Source organism: Lycorma delicatula, chromosome 11 (genome assembly GCF_047948215.1).
Source record: "Lycorma delicatula isolate Av1 chromosome 11, ASM4794821v1, whole genome shotgun sequence".
Classification (NCBI taxonomy): Eukaryota; Metazoa; Arthropoda; class Insecta; order Hemiptera; family Fulgoridae; genus Lycorma; species Lycorma delicatula.
In genome coordinates, this window is record NC_134465.1 from 65,556,540 (window position 1) to 65,581,501 (window position 24,962).

At 31.5% G+C, this 24,962-nt stretch overlaps 1 protein-coding gene across 1 annotated transcript in view; it reads left to right on the forward strand.

The window, feature by feature from the left end:
• The first annotated feature begins 1,960 nt into the window (after positions 1–1,960).
• Sox102F (transcription factor Sox102F) overlaps positions 1,961–24,962 on the forward strand; it is a 213,842-nt gene continuing 190,840 nt past the window's right edge. The window contains exon 1 of the mRNA XM_075378012.1: positions 1,961–2,520. Coding sequence (XP_075234127.1) covers positions 1,961–2,520 — 560 coding nt within the window. The remainder of the gene's footprint in view (positions 2,521–24,962) is intronic.

The following is a 24,962-nucleotide window of genomic DNA, read 5'->3' on the forward strand; positions in this document are numbered from 1 at the left end:
AGAACTCTTGGAACAGGACAATATTGTTTTAAATAATAGAATTTATCTATACAAACACGTAATTGCTTTTTAAAATTAGTAATATGAACATTCCAGGGTAGTCTTACTGTCCAAAGTAATGCCTAAGTATTTCACAGGTGTAGCATGTGAAATATCCTCACATGAACATTAAAAAAAACCAATAACGATAATCCCAAAACATTATTACTAAAGTCAAACAGCAAAAAATAATAAAAGAAATTAAGAAATTTTCTACGCCGGAAATTGGAGGTAGATTTTACCGGTGCTAAGTAGGAGATAAAAAAGATTTCCACCTTAAAGTTAAGAAAATCTTCAAATTTACTCAGTACGACAATAGTTGTACGTGAAAAAATATTTAACATGTTTAGCATACGATTAGCCCCATCTTCTTACAATTCCAGCAATATTTTGGTCATCCCTTGCCGTAAGAGTTGGTCATATCAAAAATTGTTTCGAAAAACGTTTTAAGTAATGTTTTCAAGAATAAATGACCACTTTAAACCTGTACGATACTGTGCCTATTACGGGAAGCATAATATTTTTTCTACTCAAAGGGTTGAAAAAATGGAAACCCCATTTTTCAACCTTTTGGGCTGATGGTTGGTGATATAAAAAACATTTACTTATATAAGTTTTAGGCCCTTATCCAAAGAATAGTACGAACTTTAAATGAATTCGATATTTTACTTAATAAGAAAGTTATAACGATATTTTGTTTTCTTCGATAAAAAACCCCCATTACCACCCTGCTCCGATTTACCACCCCCCATATGCTCCGATTTAATCGTTAACGAACTCGACCGAGATTTTGGAACGAGTTATTTTTAAGCAACAATTTAAAAGTGATTGGTGCAAAATTACGGCAGTTATCGTATCCACAAGAAAGTGAAATATATATATATATATTATTATTATTATTATGCTTTTACGGCCAACATGGGACCACTTAAGTCAACTTTAGTTAGATCTTTTCTGAGAAAAGCGTGTTATTTTACTCCACCGAGCTGCCCAGTATTTCTTCATCCGTTCAGATCTTGCTTTCTTTTCTTCACCTGAAAACAGCCTCTTCGTTGTATTTTGTCGTTTGTCTTTCTTTTCTTTAAATCTAATGTTTTTGTCTTTTAGTTTTGTAATTTTACCAGTTTTATTCTGTAGGTCAGTAAAGGGAAATTCCCAATTCTTTCATATCTTCTCTAATTTCTTTGATCCATCCTACTTCTAATTTTTGGAACCAGAGCTTTTCAATGATATTTCTTGACAGTCTTGTTTCCAGTGTCCTTATGAGATGACCAAAGAAAGAGATTCTTTTTTTCCCCATCAGTAACAGGCTCTATGTTACTCATACTATGATATATATATATATATGTATATATATACATTTATATAAATGTATATATAATTTTTTGAACTGTCGGTGGTTTTGGAGTCTGGGGGATATGAAACGCGAAGTAATGTTGAAATTTTCCGCAAGTCTAATCATGGTAGTTTTCTGATGAAATCTACCTAAAAAAACATACCTAAAAATATTAAGCCTAATCAAAGAAAATATATTTTATAGGTATTTAAATCGATTAACTATTTTGATTTTATCAAATTATTTTAAACTAGGTTTATTTTTAGGCTATTTTTTTTCAAAAAAAGTTCTTTTTACTAATTCGCTTAAGGTTTCTATGTCAATTTTTTGAGTATTACGGTAAGATTATTAACAGATGTAAATTATCATACTTTGTTATCTTAAGGTTAACATTTTTTCTTTCTTTCCTTTCTTTGATAACTATTTAAAACACAGTCGAAAAGAATTGAAAAAGCGACCGTCCCTCCTGTTTATTTTTATTTAAGTGTTTTTAATACTGTTCTTTATTTATTTATTTATACAACTAATTAATTAATTCATATAAATTTATCCATCTGTGTTGTTGTTTTGTTTTTTTTCAGAGCCATGTCCTCTAAGCGGAAGTCACCGCCATCTAAATTACAGGAGGGTGGAGGACCTACAGTCGCTAGTGGGGCAATTAGTGAAGAAATGGGTGCTTTAGGTGACGAAGAAGAAATTCAAGAAAGAGATGGAGAAAGAATATTATTAGAAAGAGAGGAAGGAAATATTAGTCCGACTAATTCAGGGGAAATCCAATCGCCTGAACCGACTCCGTTAAATTTTTGTTCGTCTTCATCAGCGGGATCGGGTAGTGAACTCGAAGAAGATGATACCCGGCCACCGAATAAACGAAAACGTTATATCGATGGTGTAGATTATTTGCAAGATGAAAGATTATCTGTGTCGCCCGCTCCTTTACATATAAACAATAACAGTACTACGGTTAATCATAATAATAATATTAGTAGTAATAATAGTAATAATAATAACAATAATAGTTCACCTGGGCCTCCCTCGTGTAAAACTGGTAGAAGTATGGACGATGTACTAAAAAGGTTAACGTCTAAAATGAATAATAGTACTATTAGAGAAGATAGAAGACCGCCTTCGCCGAGCAAATTACAGTAAGTTATTTTGATTTTCATAGTATTATTTTTAAAATTATTTGTATATATTTTATTAAGGAAAGGAACTATAATATTATTATTACCTATATTTGTTAAAAAAGTATCTAATCTTATTTTTTTTTATTCATTGATTAGGTGGAATCAACGCGTTTTGATTCCACTTTCCTTTTTTTTCTAGCCTTTAAGCTAAAATGCGTATCATTCTGATATGATATTTTTTATATACAGAGTGATTCATAAATAATGTAACAGACTTCCAAGACATGTTCTACGGATGAAAATAAAGAAGAAATTTCATATAAATATAGGTTCTGAAACGCTTTGTTAGAGAGTACCATCACATGTAAGATTTCTGCACCTTTGGTAAAATTAAGAAAGACTATAATTCTTGGGATCCAAATTAAGAGGAAAATTTATTGGTTTTATATGAAATCGACCTGGAAAATGAAAGAAAAAAATAATCCCAAAGAAGTATTTTTTTTAGTAGTTTACGATAAATTTGGGTCACTAGAAAAAATGGGTCGATAAAAAAATTCCAAAAAAGCATGGTTTTTTTCGCCCCCACTGCTACGTACGATAAATTTATATAATTTATTGTGTTTTAGCAGTTTTATTACATATATTTTTTTCAGTATTAAAAAGTTTGTTTTTTCGTAGTTTTGGGGAACATAAACTTTATGTACAAAATTGATATTTTTACGAGTGAGTCTTTCCATGATTACAAAAAAAAACTATTACAGTTACAAATGTGCGTTTTGTGGCAAAAGAAAGAAAAAAATATCAAGATTTTTACCCTGTTTATAAACTTCAACATGTACTCCTTTTGTCGCTCGTAGAATGTCCAACCGATAATCAATTTCTCACCATATGTTGGTCAACATTTCTTGAGTACAGTTATTTCTTTCAGTCATTTTCTTCAGTCATTTCTTGAGTAACAGTTTCAGTTATTCTCCGTCTCAATGTGTTCAGATCAGGTACGGGTGTAGCATAGATTCTGTCCTTAACATAAGCCCAAAGGAAAACTCTAAGGGAATTATGTCTGGTGATCGTGGTGGCCAGAAAGTGGGAACGTCGCGCCCAATCCATTTGCCATGAAATGATTCATTCAGAAAATCTTGAGCTAGTAATCCCCAATGTGTTGGTGCGCCATCTTGATCGCAGACCAAACCTAGGTTGTAAGTTATTTAGTTGAGGTATAGCAAAGGGTTTCATCATATCCATAAACGTTAGATCTTATTGAATGCTCCATGAAAAGGTTGGGACTAATGTTTGTGTTGTGGATCAAATCGCACCACACATTCACTTTAGAGGAATCTCTCATTTTTTCTGTGGTAAAATTGGGATTTTCTGAGCCTCATATTCTCATATTGTGACTGTTTACTTTCCGTGAGATGTGAAAAGTAGCCTCGTCTGAAAAACACACACATTGCAAGTACTCATTGTCATTATTAATATTTCCAAAATCTCGGACGCAAAGGCAGCACGACGAGGGCCGTAATCTGGCTTTTGATGTTGCAATATTTGAATTTTATACGCGTGCAACCTTAGTTTGTTGTGTAGAAGTTTGTGCACTGTTGACCGGGGAATCCCTTGTTCACGAGATGTACGACGGGTACATTTGGAAGGGCTATGTAGTAATGCTTACCGCACAACCTCAACCTTCTCTTCACTAACGTATGGCCGCCCTATTCCCGGATAGTCGACTATATTTCCACTCCGTCTGTATTCCTCTTAGTACAGTCAATTTGTATTTTTATTTGAAAATCCTTACCTACCGATTGATGTTTTTTCCATATGTTAGTGGTGATGAGGGAAGCTTAACCCAGATTTTTAACATCCCCCCTCCCATAGATTTTTGAAAAACTCTAAGTTTTTGAAATACGTTTTTCTCTGAATCTATGCATTTTAGAGAAAGGTTTTACAAACAAAAAATGTAGAGGACATTATCCTCTACAATTAATGTCTTTAAAGTTATGCCGTATAATTTGAAATTGAAATACTAGGTGGCGCTGAAGTTGTAAAAAACGTGTTTTTCGGTTTTTTCACCGGAAAAAAATTGTTTTTCGTCTGTATTGCATTTGGAAAAGTTGTTAATCTAAAAAAAAAAAACAGACAACTTTTATTTAAATAATTTTCTTGTACGACTTAGCATTCCAGAGTTATAGCGGTACAACGGCAACGCAGCGGTCCTATTGTCACTGTAGCCGGGGAGATCGGCATTGTTCACAGACTAGACCGGTTTCGAACACGTGCCCAATTCACATGTTGCACGTTCACAAGCTACAGCTCCAAAACGGTAAGTCGGCACTGCGGGAGCGACAGTGGTCTCTCAGCCTCTCGTGCAGCTACCTGTGTGCGCATGCATACAACAGTCAAACACCACGCCCCTGGAAATGTGAAGCACACAATTTCATACAAAGATTTTCGTATCTTTTTCATAAATTGGGGGATGACTACTGAAATTAAGCTTAAGGATTATATATACTAAAGTATAAAGAAAGAATTAAAGAAAAAAGGACTCATTATATTAAATATTTTCGATGTCAAGCGGAAGTAGAGGGTGCTGCAGTTCATAGTGCCTACACGCGAGCCGCCACTGAATATTTGTTTCATTCTTCTGTAATGAAATATATTTATGAAATCTAATAACCTTGACTTTATTATAAATAACTTGTATACTTTTCCTTATATATTTTACTATATTACTTTAATAGCCCGATAAGTAAAAATACTGAAATTAGATTAAGAACATCCTTTATAATTGAAAAGGATTTATTTTAAGCTTCAGATTAATCCCCAAAGATATAAATGTTACTAACTATGGTATTTAATTTCCAATGTAAATTATTATTAATATTAGTAGGTTTTTTTAAAAGAGAATCAAAAATAGTTAAAAATTAACTGGAATATTTTATTTAATATTTAGTGTTTTTTTTAAAGGCAATTATGAACTATTCTACAAAATTGGCTAGGTAGATAATTTTTGGATAAATTTTTGATATTGTATAAGAAAATCTTATAACAAAAAGCTAATCTCCTTGGCGAAATTATAGCGTCTTGCTCTTTCATCCGGAGGTCCCGGGTTCGAATCCCAGTCAGACATGGCATTTTTCATACTTCAGAATTCAAATTCCATAGCTTTTGCGGTGATTTAATGAATAAAATCATTATGATTAAAAGAAAATTCATTCAAAGTTCATTCTGTAAAAAAAAAAAAAAAAAAAAAATAGATTACCCATCGATCATTTTCAATTTAATCATGAAATCATTTTCACGTATTGATTATTTATTATATCAAAAATTAAAGTGCAATAATAAATATGATACGGGAAGTAAATTCTTGTTAAAACGTTTTAAAATTGTTTATGTTTGTTATTCGTTGAATTTCTTAATTGATATGTGCTTTTACATTAATGACGCGTTTTATTTTTCTTTAAACGTATCTGCTACATAGATGATAAATTTGCTGTAACGTCTTTTTTTAAAACTATGATATAGGTTGTTTAATTTTACGCTTAAGTGCGTGAATAGAATGAGATTAATAAAATAAAAGCAAAATAGGCCTAATGATCGATTAATTGAATAATAGATTTTTAAATAATTTTAATATAGAAAGATTTTTTAGGTTATAAATATTATTTATGTCTTCACAATACGCGTGTGTATTTCTTATTTTATTTAACTGGTTTAATGCAGTTATTCGTTATTTTCTATTCTAAGCTAATCTTTTATCATGTAATTAATAAAAGTTTTATTAGCCGAGAAGTATCTGAAATGTAATGGGCACTGCAATGTAATGGAAGAACAAAATGTTACACAAAGCGTCAAGTGGTGCCGTATTTAAGTTTTATTTCCCTAGTATTAACATTCCAAAATTCGTTGACCCCTGCTACGTAAACGCGTCTACATCAACGTGTATTGATTGAATTTATAAAAATAGGAAAATTGAATGCAAATTCAATTAATGTTCACGTCATTACGATAGTAATATGAAGAGAATTTTTTCACCACGGATGAACTGAAGGACGCGTAAAGGTCCCTGAATTATAAAAATACCGCGCCAGCATTCTTTATTGATGGAATGAAAAATATAGTTTATCGTTATTAGAAATGTATAACTGTAAATGGTAACTAAGGGATTTTTTATGTAGCAAATAACACGTACTTTTATGCTAGATTTATTTTATAAAAGTATTTTCATATAGAGCTTATGAGCAATTGTGGATTATTTTTGGAGGCGCCATTTAATATTTTGTTGGCTAATGTAATGAAAAAAAAAATGGGCTATTAATTCTCAACAAGTCCTTAATTTGATTCTTGTAAAGGGGATCTTTTGTTTTCATCTTATTTTCATAATCTTTGCAATTATTTTAAAACAATATCTATGCAAGAGATAAATATTAAAATACACGATTGCTAAAAAATAAAAGAAAAAATTTCTCTTTTAATATAGGTAATTAAAGAGCGGTGACAATTTTGTATATAGTAAATTTTCTTTTTTAGAATTTTTTAAATTTATTTAAACATATATATATGTATATATATATATATATAACCTATGACACTCCCCGAACGTAAGGATTCCAACGTAGCATCATAATCTAAATCGGTTCAGCTGTTGAGTTCCTACGGTTGAACAAATATACATACATACATACACACTAAATACATCACATTCCTTTTTGGGCAGTCATGTAAAAATTTGGTTGATGAGAAAGAATTATAATCACGAAAAATTTCAGATTTCAACGGAAATATTCATTTTGACCATCCCTGAATTTATTTTGACTAGTTTCGTCATGATGTCTGTACGTACGTATGTATCTCCCATCACTCAAAAACGATTAGACGTTTTTTTTGTCTTCAGTCATTTGACTGGTTTGATGCAGCTCTCCAAGATTCCCTATCTAGTGCTAGTCGTTTCATTTCAGTATACCCTCTACATCCTACATGCCCAACAATTTGTTTTACATACTCCAAACGTGGCCTGCCTACACAATTTTTCCCTTCTACCTGTCCTTCCAATATTAAAGCGACTATTCCAGGATGCCTTAATATGTGGCCTATAAGTCTGTCTCTTCTTTTAACTATATTTTTCCAAATGCTTCTTTCTTCATCTATTTGTCGCAATACCTCTTCATTTGTCACTTTATCCACCCATCTGATTTTTACCATTCTCCTATAGCACCGCATTTCAAAAGCTTCTAATCTTTTCTTCTCAGATACTCCGATTGTCCAAGTTTCACTTCCATATAAAGCGACACTCCAAACATACACTTTCAAAAATTAGACGTAGGATGTTGAAATTTTGAATTTAGGACTTGTAAAATCTAGTTGTGCACCTCCCGTTTTGATTGCAATCGAGTGGACTAATAGTGTCCAAAAAGCCTAAAATTCAAATAATTTGAATTTTGGACTTTTTCTTAAATGCAGTAATAAGCCCTTATGGAGAGCTTTTCAACGATATATCATAAGTGGTATTTATTTTTTTATTGGTTCCACAGTTATGAAAAAAGAAAATTTTAATTAATGAAATATTTAATGTTACAAGAGGATGGCACATCGGTTCGAATCAGACTTCATCTCCTCTTTTTTAACTTTTATTAATTTAAAATATATTGATTTTAATAATTATTAACCCGTGATTGTAAAAAAAAATTATAATAAATAATTTTCAATAATAATAATAATAAAAAAGAAAAATAATCAGAAGTTACTAGTGAAATATAATTTTGTGTACTTTTAAAAATTTGTATGTGTAATTTAACAGCAATTAATTACGTATATGTGTATATATAATAGATTTGGTGAAACATCTAATTATTTAATATTAATTAAAAATTATAATTTAGAATCGTATTATTTTTTGATTTTCTAGTTTAATTTTATTTAATTATTCTGGAATTTTGTTTAATATTCTCTAAATTAAAGTTAACTAAAAAATAGACCCTCACAAGTACAACATATACACTGAGACATGCATGCCCGATCTTTAATAAATTTCGAAAAATTCTTATCTTTTAGTTCATTACTTCTCTGGTTTTGTCGGACAGTGTTCTCCTAAGTCGGAGTTGATCATCATTTCGTTTGTGTTTTGTTGCCAATCATTTAATCGCTCTTTGGTTTAATATATATTAATATATTTAATATATAATTCTTCTGTCTTAATTTGTGTACACGTTATCTAGTTTTCAAATTTTCTCTCTTTAAATTCATCATTCTTTCTTAATCTTTTCAAATAAAAAACAAAAAAATTAATATTTTCATTTCGTTAAATTTGGTTAAAGATTTGTAAAACGTTACTACTTTTTTTGTAAGTTTTCTTTTAGGAATTTAGTTTCCCTGCGAAAATAACTAAAATAAAGGAGAAAGTATGGTGATCGTATCAAAAATGGGCTATCAAACCTTTGCAATTCTTCATGACTTAAGATCCAATTAGTTCATCATGGAAAAAAACATATTTATTTGTGTCACATTTGTTTTTGGACTTATATCTCGGAATTGATCGGACCAAATTTCTTTAAATTTAATTTCAAATATATTTATATGCGAGACATTGATCGTATTAGTTTTTTTTTCAAAATTCGTTTACGAGGCTGGGGAATATCGAGAACACCAAACCATTTTCAATTTTCTTTAGAGACATTATAGGGAAAACTTTATTAAAACAATATTATTACATACATATATATAATCCAAATATATATATATATTTTTTTTAAATACCTACCCCATCTCTTAAAATTTGAATATATGTTTTTTTGTCTTTACCTCCCTTCCGTTCTAATATTAAAAAAAAAATGTATTTTAAATGTTTATAGTTTTCCAAAATTTAACTCCGAACTTCAGACACAGAAAGGTTTTTTTTTTTAAGTTTTATGTTCTTGTTTCAGCCCTTATTTCCTTGCAGGAAGGATTAAGCTTAACCTGTAAATGAATATTTTATAAATTTTTTAAATATATTCCCCACTTTGAAAATAAATTTTCGGGTTTGTTTGTTCTAACTCTTAATTTTTATTTTTATTTTTTCCTTTGTATTTCTGGGCAAATAAATTTACGTAGTTGACTTCTATAATATTACCCGGACCCAAAATAAGAAGCAATTTTTTTCATTACTATCAGGGATACCTCAAGGAACCGTTCTCGGACCCATCTTATATGTTCTGTTTACGGCGGCTGACTTGTCAATTACGGTAGGTACCACAGTTGCAACGTTTACTGACGATACTGCGATACTTGCTCTCACGAAAATCCGACTACTGCGTCTCGTTTTATTCATGATTATATCGATCTCCTCGAATCGTGGGTTACATGTTGGAAAATAAAAAATAAACGAAACAAAATCAAAGCACGTCACGTTCATCTTTCCTAAGGAACAATATCCTCCTGTTTCTATCATCAATGTTCCGATTACAAGATCTCAGGACTTTATATATTTGGGTTTTCATCCTGACCGATGACTTACTTGGGCGAAACATATCACTTCTATGGTAGGACATAGATCTCGGCTTTCAGCAGAAAGTAAATGATTGATTTATAAATCCGTTTTGAAGCCTGTTTGGATTTACGGGCTTGAATTGTGTGATACAGCGTGCAACTCCAGTATTGACATACTTGAACGCTTCCAAACAAAAACACTGTGGAAAATGTTCAACATACGCTGGTACATAAGTTATAGCCTTATATGTAATGACCTTAAGTTGCGAACCGTTCGGCAGCAAATCTCTCTGGTCAGCCTACGGTATAAAAATCGTTTGGATTGGCACCCGAATTATCTGGCGGTAAATTCGATTGATAACACGATAAGTGATTTTTCAAGATTGCTGAGGAACAATATTCTTGGTTTGCCTTATCGCTTCAATTAGGTGACTTTATGCTCTTCTATTCCATTATTAAGTCACAAGCCGCTGGGTTTGTGGCAACTCAATTTTTATTGAAATACATCTTATTTACTTATTGTTCTGTGAAGAGATTGTACAGTCGCTGTGTCGTTAAAAAGTTATATTTTATTTTTTTATTATTTTTAATCAATTCTCTTTTAAAGTAATTTTTTTATTAGGGATCACTTCTTTATAAATTTTTTTACTAATTGTTCCCACAGCGTTGATATAAAAAAAAATCATTTATTTGATATTTGAAAAATGTCGATACTTAAATATTTTTAGTCCTTTTTCGGAAAACGGTTACTACCTAAAAAACACCCCAATATTTCTTTTTTTAGTTTTAATGACCAAATTAACCTCCAAAACATACTTTTTATTAAAAAAAATTCAATAGGTTGTTTCTTTATGTTAACTTCCTGTACTGACGTGTACATCATAACTTTTTCTGTTTAGCCCGCGGAACCACTGTAAGGTATTACTTCAAAGAATGATAGGTATGAATGTAAATGAAAAGTGTAGTCTTGTACAATCTAAGGTGGACCATTCTTGAAATGTGTAGTTAATTGAACCCCAACCACCAAACAACACCGGTATCCACGATCTTTTGGATACCGGTATGGCTTTACCTATGTAGTCAGGAAAGACACGTAATAATTTACCAGCTTATTTTATTATTGATTAATTTTTAATTGAAAATTTAATTTAAAAGTGTTATATTAATTGCCTAACGTGTTATATTAATTCTGTTATTTAATTTGCAGTGAGGCATTCACAAAATACTTTATACCAAGACATTTTGGTTTGATAATTTGTGTTGGTTATATATATATATATATATATATATATATATATATATATATATATATATATATATGACTTTTTTGAAAGATTAAGCATCATTGGACATTCTAGTGTCCAATGGAAGATGATAATTAAAAAAATTGATAATCTTAATTTTTGCATCGAGGTAATCAAATATATCCCCAAAATTATTGTCTGCCCGTCTCTTCGACATAATCTGAATTCAGAATTATTTGACTATTGGAAAAAATTATACAATTTTATGGATGGATGAGGAATAAATATTCCCTGTTAACAGTAAAAAAATTGATGTTTTTTGTTATCGGATATGCAAGAAAATTAATGTGAACAAATTTTTTTTCTTTATTGTTTAATAATTTATGTGTTAAAAACAAATAACACAACCTTGTAACAAAGCATGCAGGAAATGTTATCGTTTTATTTAATTTATATATATTTTAACAAAATTTTATTTATTTATTTATTCATTCATTTTTATTGATTGATTGATAAATTATAACAAATACATAATAAAATAGATAATAAACATCATTTCCGTAAATTTATTTATTACAAATCTATAAATCTATTTTTTTCCTCCTTTTTTTATTTAATACATTTCCATTTAAAAAGTAATAAATTATTAGATACGCAGACGATTTATCAATATTAATTATCAGATAGGCATATTTTTACGTGATTTTTGTTCAGTCATTTGTTAAAATATATTAATATTATTTCTAATAATTATTAACTTTCTTTTTTTTTGGTTAATTTACAGGAAATTTAGAAATGTTTAAAGAGATAATTTTTCTTAATGTTAGTCATACATAGTTGTCTATTATAACATATATATTTATTTTATGGAATTATTTAGAATTTAAAAAAATCAAATGACGTTATCGTCAGAGAACTTATATTAGTTACACGTGATATACAGATATATATATATATACAGATATATATATGTATATATAAATTATACACAGAATAATATTAAAGAACGAAAATGGCCTTTAAGTGATATATTTTTTTTTCCTCTTTAGCCTCTGGTAATTACCGTTCAGATAATACTTTAGAGGATGAATGAGGATGATATGTATGAGTGTAAATAAGGTTTAGTCTTGCACAGTCTCAGTTAGATCATTCCTGAGATGTATGGTTAATTGAAACCTAACCACCAAAAAACACCGGTATCCACGATCTAGTATTCAAATCCGTGTAAAAATAACTGCCTTTACTAGGACTTGAACGCTGGAACTCTCAACTTCCAAATCAGCTGATTTGGGAAGACGCGTTCACCACAAGATCAACCCGGTGGGTTATGAAAGAACATATATATATATATATATATTACATTTATTTATTATATTTGTAAAAATACTTTTATTTATATTCGCATCACAATTATTAGCGACTTATCAGTGTAATGTAACTTTTTTCTTTTTCTGTTTAGTGTCTGAAATTACCGTAAAGTATTACTTCAGAGGATGAATGAGGATGATATTTATGAATATAAATGAAGTGTAGTTTTGAACAGTCTCAGGTTGAACATTCCAGAAATGTGTAGTTAATTGGAAATCAATAACCAAACAACACCGGTATCCATCATCTAGTATTCAAATCCATATAAACGTAACTACTCTACTAGGATTTGAACCTTAGAACTCTCGACTTCGAAATCAGCTGATTTGGGAAGACGCGTTCAGCACTAGGCCAACCCGATGAGTTTTGAGGATACTAGGTAGTAGAAACACCACCGGGTTTTTTGATCCATTGGGTTGGTCTAGTGGTGAACGCTTCTTCACAAATAAGCTGATTTCGAAGTCGAGAGTTCCAACGTTCAAATCCTAGGAAATTCAGTTACTCTTATACGGATTTGAATATTAGATCGTGGATAGCCGTGTTCTTTGGTGGTTGGATTTTAATTAACCAGACATTTCAGGAATGGTTGAACTGAGACTGTATAAGACTACACTCTTACATATCATCTTCTGACGTAATATCTGAACGGTAATTCCCGAAGGCTAAACAGGAAAAAGAAAGGTGGTTTTAACATGAGTGGATATGCACAGTTTCCAAAATTACTACTTTATGGTGTAATTGAAATTTTGATCGTCAGAATTAGTAAAGTCACAGAAAATGAAACTAATTTCTATCTCCCTTTAAATCATTTTATTTATATTTTTTTAAATGTTAGCAATTTTTTTCTATTTTAGTTCATTTTTAAAATTATGTATAATTGCGTTTTTGTTAATACTTTATATTAATTTTTTATCGTGATTTTGAAATGCATTGTTATAAAAAGATCAAATGTCGCTAACAATGATAGTGATAATTTTTACTATTTTTTATTTCGAGTTTTTATTTTTTTAAGATTTTGCTTTCGTAATGGACTTTGATAGTTGTAACATTATTTTATTAAAATTCATTTCTTCTGATCAACTAATGAAATATTTTAAAGAACTTTTTCAATAATTAATAACAAAATTAATTCTCTTATCACTTCATTAATTTTTTTATTGTTACAATATTTTAAATTTAGTAATATAACAATCGATTCCATTTCCGGAGGAAGTATAATCACATTATCATAAAAATGCGCGCGCACATATATAATCTTATCATTAACATTAAATAAACTGGTTTTTTTACTTTTATAACCTGTCAAGATATTAGATCTATCTTATATATGTTAATTAAAATTTGATATATGTATATATAGCCTACAGAGTCTAGTGGTGAACTCATCATCGCAAATCAGCTGATTTCGAAGTCGAGAGTTCTAAGTTCAAATCCTAGTAAAGACAGTTACTTTTATACGGATACTAGATGATGGATACCGGTGTTCTTTGGTGGTTGGGTTTCGATTAACTACAGATTTCAGGAAAGATCAATCTGAGACTGTACAAGACTATACTTCATTTGCTTTCATACATATCCTATGAAGTAATTCATACATATCGTCATTTATTCTCTGAAGAATACCTGAACCATAATTCCCGGAGGATAAACAAGAAAAACAGAAAGAGAGAGAGAGAGAGAGAGAGAGAAAGTAAAATTTTTTAAGCCCACCGGGCTGGTGTAGTGGTTAACTCGTCATCACAAATCAACTGATTTTTAAGTCAAGAGTTCTAAGGTTCAAATTCTAGTAAAGGCAGTTACTTTCATACACATTTGAATACTAGCATTTACTAGGACTAGATCGTTGGAACTCTCGTCTTCGAAATCAGCTGATTTGCGAAGACGCGTTCACCACTAGAGTAACAAGGTGGGTTGGGTATTATAGTTTGGCTTTACTTTACCTAAGGCGTAGAAAGAAATAAGAGCGAAATGTTTCGCCAGCCAATATTCAGTGATGAAGCGTTTTTAAAGCTATGTTTGTATTAAATTCTTTTTTTCATATGTAGAACATATCTTGAGAGTTTGTTTCATTATTCGTGTATCGTCTTGTGGGCGTTGTGCCTTTAAGCATGACAGCTCGGTTCGCCAGTTGGATCTTGCTTTTGTTACCTGCCTCTAACCTCCTGAGCGGAGTCGGGGTCCTCCAGAGTCGGGACTCGATCTTAACAGCACAGCAGGATGACGACAGAGTCCCCGTACCTCATCATCGTTGACCATCCAGACAAGCCCAGACGAATGGCGATTCCGCAGGAGGCTGTCTGTCACCTCCTCGCCTCCCGATCTTTCTGTCTCAGGAATGAGGTTACGAACCCCTAGACTGCAGTAAGGTTGTAGGTTGTACGCTGTATATCGTTCGATATACAGCGTATAACATTATCGGGGTCGATTTTTCCTGTAACAAAAAAGGAGTTGGATGAATATATTTAAATTTGGTTCATTGTACTTGTAAATTTTGTGCGATACATAAAGTTGTTAATACACTTTTAGAGAATTGTATGATGTAATTGGGGCGATAACTTTGCAACACGATAATAATGCTCGGCCACACACATCTCTTGCAACTACTGAGGTTCTTGTGAAATTAAAATTTGTACCCATTCCACACCGTCCATATTTACCAGAATTGGTACCTTGAGATTTTCACTTTTTTCCAAAATTAAAAATTGATTTAAGGGTGTTCAATTCACGATGGATGATGAAGTGAAGGACCCAGTAATATCGTGGATAAATGAATGATCTGTCACATTCAGATTCTGTTGTTGGTAATAATATTAGTTCAAATGAAATTCGTTCTAAAATTCTAATTAAAGTAATTTTTTATCGTGTATCTGAAGGAAAAATTGACGATAAGAATAAAGATCCAGATTTTGAAGTAGGATCAAATTTATCTGACCGTGATGGTAATGTCGATAATAAGTCTAACATTGCCCAAAACTTTCCTCATCCGAGTCGATCTACATCTTCTCACCCTGAGGCCAAGAGAAATACCAAAAGAAGGAGAATTAGGGGGACTGCAAACCAATCAGATGAGATGCTGGGTTGGTTGCTCTTATGTCAATGGGCCCCTTTTGCCACAGCTGTTAGGGTGTCCCAATATAAAACGCAACCCAACCTTATATTGGTAGGTATTGAAATAATAAAAAAGCATGTGTAAATGTAAATGTAAATGTAATTTTTATTATTACCATCCATTACCTTACCTTTAGAATAAATGTTGGAAGTGGCCGCCATCTTCTTGAATACAAGCTTCAATTCTTTTTACAGTGTTTCTTGCAACTTTTTTCAAAGTTTGTGGCTGGATATTTAATACAGCTTGTTCAATATTGACTTTCAAGTGTTCGTGGTTTGTTGCTGTAGGCTTTTTCTATGAGGTAACCCCGTAAAAAAAAATCCGCCGCAGTCAAATCTGGAGATCTTGGTGGCCATAAGCCTCAACCGATAACACGATTACCAAAGAATTCCTCAACGAAATCAGAAGTTGAACCTGCGTAGTGAGATGTCGCACCGTCATGTTGTAGCCAGCAGTGTCTGTCTTCCTTTTCCAAGAGTGCGATGAACTGAAATAAAATATCCTGATATCGTTCTGCATTAATGGTGTACTCGAAAAAAAAAAGGACCGATTATTTTCTTCCGCGATATCGCGCACCACACGCCCGACTTCTGCGGGTGTAATTGTTTTTCGTGATAAACGTGGGGATTTTCAGCACTCCAAATTCTACTGTTTTAGCTGTTTACGTAGCCATTCAAATGAAACCGTGCTTCGTCTGTGAAAAATAACGAATCCATAACATTAATTCCCTCGCACAGAAATCAACGGAACCATTGACAATATTGTAGCCGTTTTTCTTTGTCGGGCTCTAGAAGTTGATGAACCGTTTGAATGCGATTAGGTCGTAATTGTAATTGGTCGCCCGATGAACAGTTGATTTAGACAAATTAATTTCAGTAGACAAACGTCTGATCGATTTATTTGGCGAGGCGAGTAATAGGTCTTTGATTTCAGTGACTGTATCTGTATTCAACATTGACGCAGATCTTTTGTGTTCCTTGTTGTTAACAGAACCGGTCTCTCTAAATTTTGTAACTAACCTTAATACTGATATTTTGTTAGGATCTGGTTTATCTGGGTACTTATGGCGAAACAAATCTTGCACGGCAACCACTGAATTCGTACTGAAGTACGACTCGACAATGATAAGACGTTCATCTAGCGAAAACACTATCTTGTCTCTAGCAATACACTGAACGTTATGATTGCATTGTTGTTACTATCGGTAATGTTCTACTGCGTCGCCGCGATGTTCAGATGTTGGACGAGTCCATTTCAGTAACGAGTAGGGGAGTAAGGTTGACTTTTGATATTTCATGGATGAGTGATTGATGGGTTGCGTTTTATATAGGACACCCTAGTTGAGATATCAGCACCATTTGACATATATTTTTTTTGTGACTCATTTGTAAAACTCATCTAATCGGAAATTAATAAATATGATAAATGTATAACAACTTAACTTAAAATAAATAATATATATAAACCAAATAGTGTTTGGAGTAAATGGGAGACAATTTTTTCATCAAATTGTATCTTTTTTGCTAAGCACAATAAAATTACGTTTTTTTTTACATTGCTGAACTACAGATTTTGATGATTCTAAGAGTATAAGATTTACTAATTCATGTTTATAATGAAGGTAGTAATAATTTGTTCAAAATATCACTAAGATGCCTAGGATTTTGTTACCGGGTATTACATATTGGCTTAGGATTCAAAGTGTTAATTATATATGTATATATATTTATTCTGATAATATAATACGATATATGATACGTACACAGAGTAAAATATACGGTGTACATATTTTAATATGAAGAACAAGTTTCTCATGAAATTATTATCTTTGTTCTGTTTTTTTTTATACATTCAGACGCAAAACAAGCTAAAGAATTTATTTGTAACACAACACATAATGCAAAATTTATTAATTATCTAATTTTATCAAACTGCAGACAAAATAAAATTCCATATTATTGTTTTTATAATAATATATTTAGATTACCAATGATTTTTAATTAAACTTTTCCCATGAAATCACACATTCTATTTACTAATAAAAAAATTGGTGACACATTGTCGTAGTTAATTATATTACATCAGCTTTTATTGTTTCTTGCTACTCCTATGAATCATAACTGTACCACACTACTTTCGTGAGAAAGTATGTCTTATCGATTTTAATGATTGTTTTTCAATCGATCTGTTTTAATATTTTTTTTTATAATTGTAGTATTCTATAATCATACGTATAGTCTACACTTATTTATCTTAAAATGTTGTAAGTTGTATCCTTTGTTTTCATTAAATCAAAAGCTGACAACGAAGTTGTAATAATTTCCAGGCATAGGTTAGTTTATCTTATTTAATAAATAAAATAATGATATTTTAAAATAAACCAGTAAAGTTTTTAAAATATTCAAAAAACCGTTATTTTTAAACATTGATTACATCAGCTTTTATTGTTTCTTGCTACTCCTATAAATCGTAATTGTACCCACCCTATTTTCATGACAAAGTATTTGTTATCCATTATAATGATTGTTTTTACAATCGATCTCTTTTTACTTTTAAGGCCGCAAAGGACTACTTTAGTCAGAATAATTCAAGTCCTTTTTGCCAATCTTTTAGCCTTTAAGTTCTTACCTTTTACTTTCTCCCAATATTTAGTCATTCTTAATGATCTTGCTTTACGATCCTCTTCTGAATAAACCCTTTTTGTATAATTAAAAGTTCTTACTTTAAAGTTGGTATTCGGATCTTTAATAACAAATTTTAATTTTTCGGATTTATTATGTAAATCTTCCTAAGTCAAATTTAATTTTTGCATGTCTTCTTTAATTTATTTGATCCATAATGGCGGATTTTTTAAAGACCAAAATTGATCGATAATTCTCTTAGTTATCCTGTCCTGCGGTCATCTTAACAAGTGTTTACAGAAAGAAATTCGCTTCTTTTTCATAAAATCAATTAAGGATTCCAAGTTGTCGTACAGAAATTTATTAGGCGATAATCTGTACTGATTTTCGTGTTTATATTTTTTGTTTATGCAGGTTCTAAGAATCCTGCGTTCAGCTTTAAGCAAAGGTTATTGAACTTTTATATGGAACTATTTTAATTCATTCGTAAAATGGATTGCTCTAACAAATAATGTTCAGTTTTTTTATCTTCCTTTTTTTGTTTACCTTTATTTAAGTTTTGAGCAACAATTCATTGTTAATCATATACCCCAAAACCGCGATCGCGAATAGGTATCACCATTTGTAACCTTCCTTTCCTTTCAAGAAAGAAGAAAGAGGGAACGAGCCCAGCAGCCACCTGCCCAGCAGCCACTGACAGCACAGAAGAACGAAGAAACCTGCACTTTCCCCCGTTCAGCCCTTCGGGGCTTCGGGAATTACAAGGTTAATGGTATGTAACTTCGGTTACTACCAATTCTTGGAAAGTGCAGGCCAAAGAAGAACGAAGAGGTCTTCGGAAGAAGAAGAGGGAGAAGAAGAAGGAAGACCAACCACTCGCCTCAACATCACGGACTGGAGTCCGGAACAGAGCCCAGCAGAGATGCGTCCTGAAGGGCAGCCATACCAGAAGCGGATGAAGAGCTTCTACACAACCTCTCCTATTTCAAAACTTACAATAAGACAAAATAACCCAGCAATTGCGACTCCTCCGGAAAAGGGGACGCATTGCTCCCTCCTTATAGCTAGTGCCCCGTTGTGGCGTATTCCTGCTAGCCTATTAAAGAGTTAGCACCGAAAGGACTTCAGTGGACGGTCTGAAGGGGAATTACGTCGGAAGGACAGGCTTTATAAGCCTAGCCTTCCGCGGTCGGCCCATGAAATGGGTTCGATAACGCTGGTTTAACAACGGATTGGAATGCAATTAAATCCGTCTTAAATTCACTAAAATAATAATAGACAAAACTTGAAAAATTAGATCCGAGATTAAAAAAATAACCTTTTAAAAAAAACAAGCCCGATTAGAATGATCCAGCAGCAAGGGACTCTGTCCAGGTTCTGCGATAAAGTAGGGAGTAATAGACTCCTGCCAACTTTGCATTCCATTCCATTCCATTAATCGTATATTTATTTCTTCAGTATTTTTCATAAAAAATTTGATTTACCGTTTTATCAGCATTTAATGAAAATCTAAATATAATGTTGATGAAATATTTTTTATTTATTAAAAAATAAGTTTGCTATTAAAAAAGCATTGCGAGTGAAGCTACATCTATTCGTATACTGTTGGCGAAGTCGAAACGGGGAACGTTATTTATACGCTATAAAGAAACTACTTTGTTCTTCTATACTTGTTATTTGTATTCTGGCTTCTGCGATACTATTAGATAATAAAGCTAAGTCGTCGATTAAACTTAAATTTAAGTTATCTCTTTTGTATCCTATGTGAATATTTTTTGGATTAATTTTAAACCATTCGCGCATCAGAAATTCTAGTGCTCAATTAAAAAATAAAGGCGAAAGTCCGTCGCCTTGTCTCAGTCCGGATTTTATGTAAAAGTTTCGGAAAATTCGCCACGAAACTTCACTTTAGATTTTGTATTTGTCAATGTTAAACCGATCATATTTACCAATTTAGGATCCAATCCGAGATTTCTCAGAATTTTTAACATCGAAGGCCTACATATGCAGTCGTACGCTTTTTTGAAATCAGTAAAAGAAATAATCATCTGTTTTTGCTTTCTATTATAAATATCTATAAGTAATTTCAAAGTAATAATTTGATCTGGACAACTGCGCCAAGGCCGAAAACCACTTTTGTAATCGCCTAGCTCGCTTTCTAGTTGGTCCTTAATTCTATTGTAAATAATTCTAGATAAAATTTTATACCTACAACCAATAACGAAATTCCACGATAATTGTCCGGATTTGTCTTGTCGCCTTTTTTGTGTAAAGGATGTATAATAGCTGTCGTCCAATGTTGTGGAAGTTTTTCGGATTCCCAAATTTTAACCAGAGAATTATGCAAAGATTTCTTAACTGATTCTCCTGCATATTTCCAAATTTCTGCAACTGTTTGCTCTTCTCCGCTTGCTTTATTATTTTTAAATTCTTTAAGTGCATTTTCTACTTCTTTATAAGTCGGCGGTTTTCTGTTTGATTCTGGCGTTTTAATTTCTTTATTAATATAATTTTATAAATGTAATATTCTATAATCATACGTACGTTTACATTTATTTTATATTAAAGTTGTTTTTTTAAATTTTATTCTTAGTTTTTATTAAATAAAAAGCTGACAATCAAGTTGTTACAATAAAGTTAAAAAATATTCAGAACATCGTAATTTTTAAACATTTATCCGGCTCACCACCCTATACAATGCCCCAAAAGGATTATTTTTGAGCCACTTTCATCCACTACTAATATGATTAGCAAGAAATAAAATAAATCGATTAAAAATTACGCAATTTCAGTGATTTTAAAATTCATTGTAAATAATTCTTACAGTCAGTATTACTACTTTTTACTGCTTCTACGACGCCTGTGACATTTCAGCATATCAGACGATTACAGCAGCTTTACGTTAGTGCTACACTAGTGCTCCTTGTGGTGAGAATGGGTACTAATAACTTATAACCCACTTTGCCACTAGTTTATTTAGAGTATTTAGAGGTGGTGGTGAGATTTTGAAATTTTTTTTGTTGAAATATTTTTTAATTGTAAATAAATGTGCCTAATAAAAATAAGACGTTATTTAGGTGAAATCTCGAGATACTTAGGGTGACCATGGTCTACAGTTTCACCCCCTTGACCTTTTAAGTTGAAAATTTAATAGCATCAATATCCCATATATAGAAGTAATCTGACCAAGTCTGGTCAAAATCGGTCCAGTATTTCTGGAGATATAAAGTGATTTAACATGCGACAAAAACACACACTTGTACATTTGAACATCCGCTTGATTTCCATCCGGTTTTTTCGGGTTCCTTAGGTGTCAAAACGTAACGATCCGGTATAAGCCGGATATATATATATATATATATATATATATATATATATATATATATATATATATATATAATATACCGCAATATATATAACAATACCGCATTATGTATTTATAACAAGACATATTTTACTTAAAAATATTATCTTTCTGTTGGGTTAACCAATCAACTATACAAACTTATAAATTAAATACATTACGTTTCACATAGAATTCTCTAAGCGAAACCGGTAAAAATACGCATTCATTCACACACATCATACAGAATTCTCTTGCAAATTAAAGTATGCAAGAGAATTCTGTTTAATGTGTGTATGAACGTGTATGTCACCTGAAGAAGCTTAGAGAACTGTGAAACGTAGTGAATTTAATTTATCAGTTTGTATAGTTAATTGGTTAACCCAAGAGATTAATAAAGATAATATTTTTAAGTGGACTCTGTCTTATTAATTCTACCCAGTCAAGAGGAAAATAAACCTAAATAAATTCCATTAAAATTAATATTCATATATATAATATGATAATTGGGCGTATATTTGAATTAAATTATGTTCATAAACGTCTTTCCGGAATTTTCTATGGTCTTTTTTTTGTTTTTTCATTTAGAAAAGCCATGATACGGTGAAAATTTGCGGGAAAGCCCACGCTCAAAATACCGATAGAAATATTTTTCTTTATGCTACCGCTGGTGTAAAAGCTAAAGCTATTGCTAAAAAATTAAACAATGTTTTAAGAAAATTATAATTTATTTATTTTTTTATGAGGGTGGGTGGAAGTTTAAAATATAGTTGAATTGTTTGTTCGTTATTACAAATAATGTTTTATACGAGTAGAAAATGATTTATATTAATTTGTGTCATTTTACTTAAAAGTAATTTTTAATATAACATTTTATAGTTATAATAATATTAAAAAAAATGTACGGGTAAAAAAACAATATCCAGTATAAGAACAAAACAATAAATAATTTTAAATGCGAATCACAATTATTGTAAAAAACTTTATTAAAAAAAAAAAAAAAAAAACACATAAATTTTTCAGTATTATTCGTAAATATTATATCATTTTTAAGTTTAACCTGTGTGTTAATTTAGGTTCTAATTTAAATACACAAAGTTCTAAAGTATTAAATTTGTCTTGCGTTTGGTGAATTACACTAAGTTTTATTTTTGGAAAGAAAAATCTATTTTAGAGGTCAAGTCGTTTTTAAAGTGATAATAATAACCGATGTGTCCCACGTATTTATACACACATTCATGTTTATGTATCATAAAAAATTCTATAATTGTATCATATATTTTAACTTAAATTTTTCCATTTTTTTGTTTTAATATATATTTTAAGTTATTTTATTTATAGATCAATCCATGTGTGGGTGTGTATATATATATATATATATATATATATATTATAACCATTAAGTAAAGTTGTTTTTATCTTTTGTTTAATTTTCTTCGAAATTTCGAAGAAAAATAAGGTATTGCTACTTTCGGCCCACGATGAGATTGGGGGGGGGTAAAATTAGAATTTTCTGTAGGTTTTGAGGTAAGAGGAATACGAAACAAAAATACCATTCAATTAAATTGGGTTTATCTTGTGTGTGTATATATATATATATTTGAACACATCTCGTACATACGAGATGTGTTCAAAAAGTAACAAGAATTTATTATTTTTTTTTTTAAAGAATTTTATTTAATCGTCTACATTAATGTTTTACCCTTCAAAATAGTCCCAATTAGATATTATACACTTATGCTAGCGCTTTTTCCAATCCCTTAAACACTTCTGGAACTCTATCTATGGAATAGTGTTTAGTTATTTCACCTATTCGCTTTTAATCTCATCTGTGCTTGTAAAACGACGGTCGTTTAAGTTTCTCTTTATTTTTGGGAATAGAAAAAAATTACACAGGGCAATGTCTGACAAATATGGCGGCTAGGGTATCATTACAATGTTTTTGGCTAAAAATTGATGAACAAGCAATGAAGTGTCAGCAGGCTCATTATCGTGGTACTAAAGTTATGAATAATTTCGCCAAAAATACGGTCGATTTTTTTTCGGATTGCTTCACACAAACTGTGTTGAACTTGTAGATAACACTCCTTATTGATCGTTTGATCTTGCGGCAAGAACTCATGATGCACTGTGTCGTTAAAATCGAAGAACATGTTGAACGTAACCTTCACATTTGACCGTACTTGTCAAGCTTTTTTCGGTCTTGGAGATCCAGAATGCCTCCACTGGGACGATTGAGCCTTAGTTTCGACATAATATTCGTAAACCCATGTTTCATCACCTGTTATGACACGTTTTAGTAGTTCTGCATCGTTGATTAGCGACTCCTGAACAACTTCCATTCGCCGCTGTTTTTGTTCGAAATTCAACAATTTTGGAACGAATTTTGTTGTCACAAGTTTCATATCCAAAACAGCCGAAAAGATTTCATGGCATGAGCTAATTGATATCTCAGCAACATCAGCGACTTTTCTGATTGTGATTCGGCGATCATTCATTATCGTTTCTTTCACTTTTTCCACGTTTTCATCGGTTCATATGCTGGGGCATCCGGGGCGCTTGTCGTCTTCAACGTTTTCACGACTTTCTTGTAAACGCTTATACCACTTGTAAGCCGTTGCTTTACTCATAGCAGACTCACCAAAAGCAATATTTACTACACTTTGTTTTATTCTTACAGAAAACTTTATATAAACTCTCTGATCCATTATTTATATAAATAAAAAATCGCCGATCGTACCAAAACACGTGTCATCCTTTTGACAGCTGACAACAGACTAAACATCCAATCAACCGCTGTATTCCAAAATACCGCTGTATTGAAGAAATTGAATTAGACACGTGAATACGTTCTTGAAAATTTTATTAAAAGAGTGGACACTTGCCGACTGAGCCTTGGTGGTCGTTTGGCTGGGATATTATTCTATACTTAACCTCGTACATTATACTTTATACTGCAATCAAAATATTAAATATTGTTAGGAAAAAGTGAGTTTATTTTCCGATTAAAATACTGGTTCTTACTGATACGCCTTTATATAAGAATCGAGTCTTCAACTCGACTCTTATATAAAGGCGTATCGATTTGAAAAAAGATCTTTTTCAAATCGATTAAAAATGGCAGTAAACATGCCACACTCTTATCTGATTAAGTTCAAAATGCTCTTCGTATAAAGTTACTAACATTCCCATGGCGGCTTCGTCTGCGTTATATGTTTCTTTGCGTTTCCCGTCTCGGTCTGGGGATATTTAGTCGGTCAGGGGTTGTTTCGTTCGCCCTTCCCATCTAGCCAAGGGGTTCTACTCCCTGGAACCCT